Source organism: Arachis ipaensis, chromosome B06 (assembly GCF_000816755.2).
Source record: "Arachis ipaensis cultivar K30076 chromosome B06, Araip1.1, whole genome shotgun sequence".
NCBI classification, from domain to species: Eukaryota; Viridiplantae; Streptophyta; class Magnoliopsida; order Fabales; family Fabaceae; genus Arachis; species Arachis ipaensis.
Window position 1 is genome coordinate 102934221 of NC_029790.2, and position 2443 is coordinate 102936663.

General features: G+C 42.8%; 1 protein-coding gene across 1 annotated transcript; it reads left to right on the forward strand.

Moving 5' to 3' along the window:
- LOC107647130 lies at positions 1217 to 2186 on the forward strand. The gene is made up of 2 exons (XM_016351251.1): positions 1217 to 1454; positions 1588 to 2186. Exons 1-2 carry the CDS (start codon positions 1217 to 1219, stop codon positions 2184 to 2186), a joined length of 837 nt encoding a protein of 278 aa, XP_016206737.1.

Below are 2443 nucleotides of genomic sequence, written 5' to 3' on the forward strand. Positions count from 1 at the left end.
CAGCTTCAGTAGTGATGGCTTTGCACTCTTCTCTTGGGTTTACTTCAGTGTTACTAGGAAGAGTGTTAGGAGGAGTCTAGGGGATTCTCTTACTCAATTGACCAACTTGTACCTCCGAATTTCTGATGGAGGACCTTGTTTCAGTTATGAAACTATGAGTGGTCTTAGAGAGGTTGGAGACTATAATGACTAAGTCAGAAAGGCTCTGCCTAGGAGTCTCCATATGTTCTGAGAAAATGGGAATGGTGGTTTGTTGTTGAACCTATTATGGGTTCTTCCACCTTGATTATTATTGAAGTCTTGCTGCGGCTTCTGTTGATCCTTCCATGAAAGGTTAGGATCAATGTTCTGAAAACCAGACCGGACCGGCCGGTTCGACCGGTTTAACCGCGAACCGGCGATGCAGACGGTCCGGTCCTCCTGCAGAAACCGTCCTGGAAAGAACCGGTGACGAACCGGCGAACCGGCCAAAAACCGGCCGGTTGGGCCGAACCGGTAACCGGCCGGTTCTGCATAAACGACGTCGTTTCATTATTTTTTTAAAAAAAAGAAACCCTTAACCCGACCCGACCCGAAGAGCACCCTGACCCGGTGACCCCAACCACCCCCCGTTTCTTCCCCCGAATCCCTAATTCTGTGTGTTCTGTGTTGTTCATCTTCGTGAGAGAAGAGAACAGCGAATGAGAGAAGACTGAAGCTGACCCTCCACGCCCGAACCCCAGCCTGCCACCGCCCCCTCCTTCGTCGCCGCGGTCACCGGTCAACAGCCCAACCGCCGTCGCCTGGTCGTCAGCCCAAGTAACCCTCCTTCTTCGCCTGGTTCCCTGCCCAGTAGCCAGCCGTCTGCCTCGTCTTCATCTGCCCCGTCCCATCGTCTTCATCGTCACGTGGTGAGTAACTCGTCTCTGCTCATCTTTGTTCTTCAATTCTTTGCCTCTGTGAACTTCGACTTCCCCTCTGTGAACTTCAACTTGCTTCTGTGAACTTGAACTTGCCTATGTGAACTGACTTCCTCTGCTCATCTTTGTTCTTTGCCTCTGTGAACTTCTTTGTTAGTAACTTGGTTTGCACTTCAAATTCTGTTTGTTAGTAACTTGGTTTGCATCTTCAAATTCTGTTTCTTGGTAACTTGGTTTGCAGCTCAATTTCTCAATTTCTGGTTGTTGGTAACTTGATTTGCAGCTCAATTTCTGTTAAAATTCCATTTAATGCTGTGATGTCGCCATATTTCCAAGATATGTTGGATGGTGTTGCTGGTATTGGACCTGGTTACAAGGGGCCTTCTTATGATAAGTTAAGGGTTCATTTGTTGGCTGATCTTAAAAGAGAAAGTCAAATGCTAGTTGATAGTTATAGGAGTGCATGGAAGGAAACTGGATGTACCCTCATGGCTGATGGTTGGACAGATCAAAGACAAAGAACGTTAATCAATTTCTTGGTGTATTGTTCTAAAGGTTTGTGCTTTGTGAAATCAGTAGATGCTTTCAGTATGGTAAAAAAATGCTTCACACTTGTGTACTTTGTTTTCTGAGGTGATTGAATGGATTGGCCCAAATAATATTGGGCATGTTGTGGCTGACAATGCAGCCAATTATGTTGCTGCTGGTAGGCTTATCAATAGAAAATATGATAATATCTATTGGTCACCATGTGCTGCTCATTGCCTTAATCTTATTTTAAAAGATATAAGCAGCATGGCGCATATTTCTAACCTTGCAACTCGTGCTTCAAAGATCACAGTATTTGTGTACAATCATACGGTTTTCTTATCTTGGCTAAGAGAAAGACCTAAGTGGAGAGAAATTGTACGTCCTGGTGCAACCCGGTTTGCAACTGTGTTTATTACATTGAAGAGCATCTTTGACCGTAAAAAGGAGTTGCAACAATTGGTTGTAGATTCAATTTTCACTGATCATAAATTAGGAAGGAGTGCTACTGGTAGAGCTGTGAGTGCTATTATTCTGGATGCAAAATTTTGGGACAATTGCTTTACTGTATGTAAACTTGTGAGCCCTCTGATTTACTTGCTGAGGGTTGTTGATGCTGATGACCCCCCATCTTTGGGGTATGTTTATGAAGGAATGTTAAGGGCAGAAGATGCAATTAAGGAGATGTTTAGGCAATCCAAGACTGCATATCAGCCATGTTGGGATTTAATATTTACATATGCTTTTATTACTATTTAACTTTTGAGTTTGGATTTTGATAAGATCATATGTATTTGGTTGATGATATTTTATGTAGTGTTTTTAATTTCGAAGATATTTTAAAATTTTTATCAGACTATAATTATATTTTAGGATGTGTATTTATAATTTTTTTATTATTCTACTCTAAAACGGTTTTTCCGGTTGAACCATCGGTTGAACCGGTTAGACCAGTAAACCAGTGAACCAGTGACTAGAGCGGTTTGATGACCGGTCCGGTTTTCTGAACCTTGGTT

Excerpts from the sequence above, each read along its gene's own strand:
- LOC107647130 (XM_016351251.1), top strand. The coding sequence starts at position 1,217 with ATGTCGCCATATTTCCAAGATATGTTGGATGGTGTTGCTGGTATTGGA. Across the intron at positions 1,455-1,587 it reads CTTGGTGTATTGTTCTAAAG|CCAATTATGTTGCTGCTGGT; the intron begins GTTTGTGCTTTG and ends CTGACAATGCAG.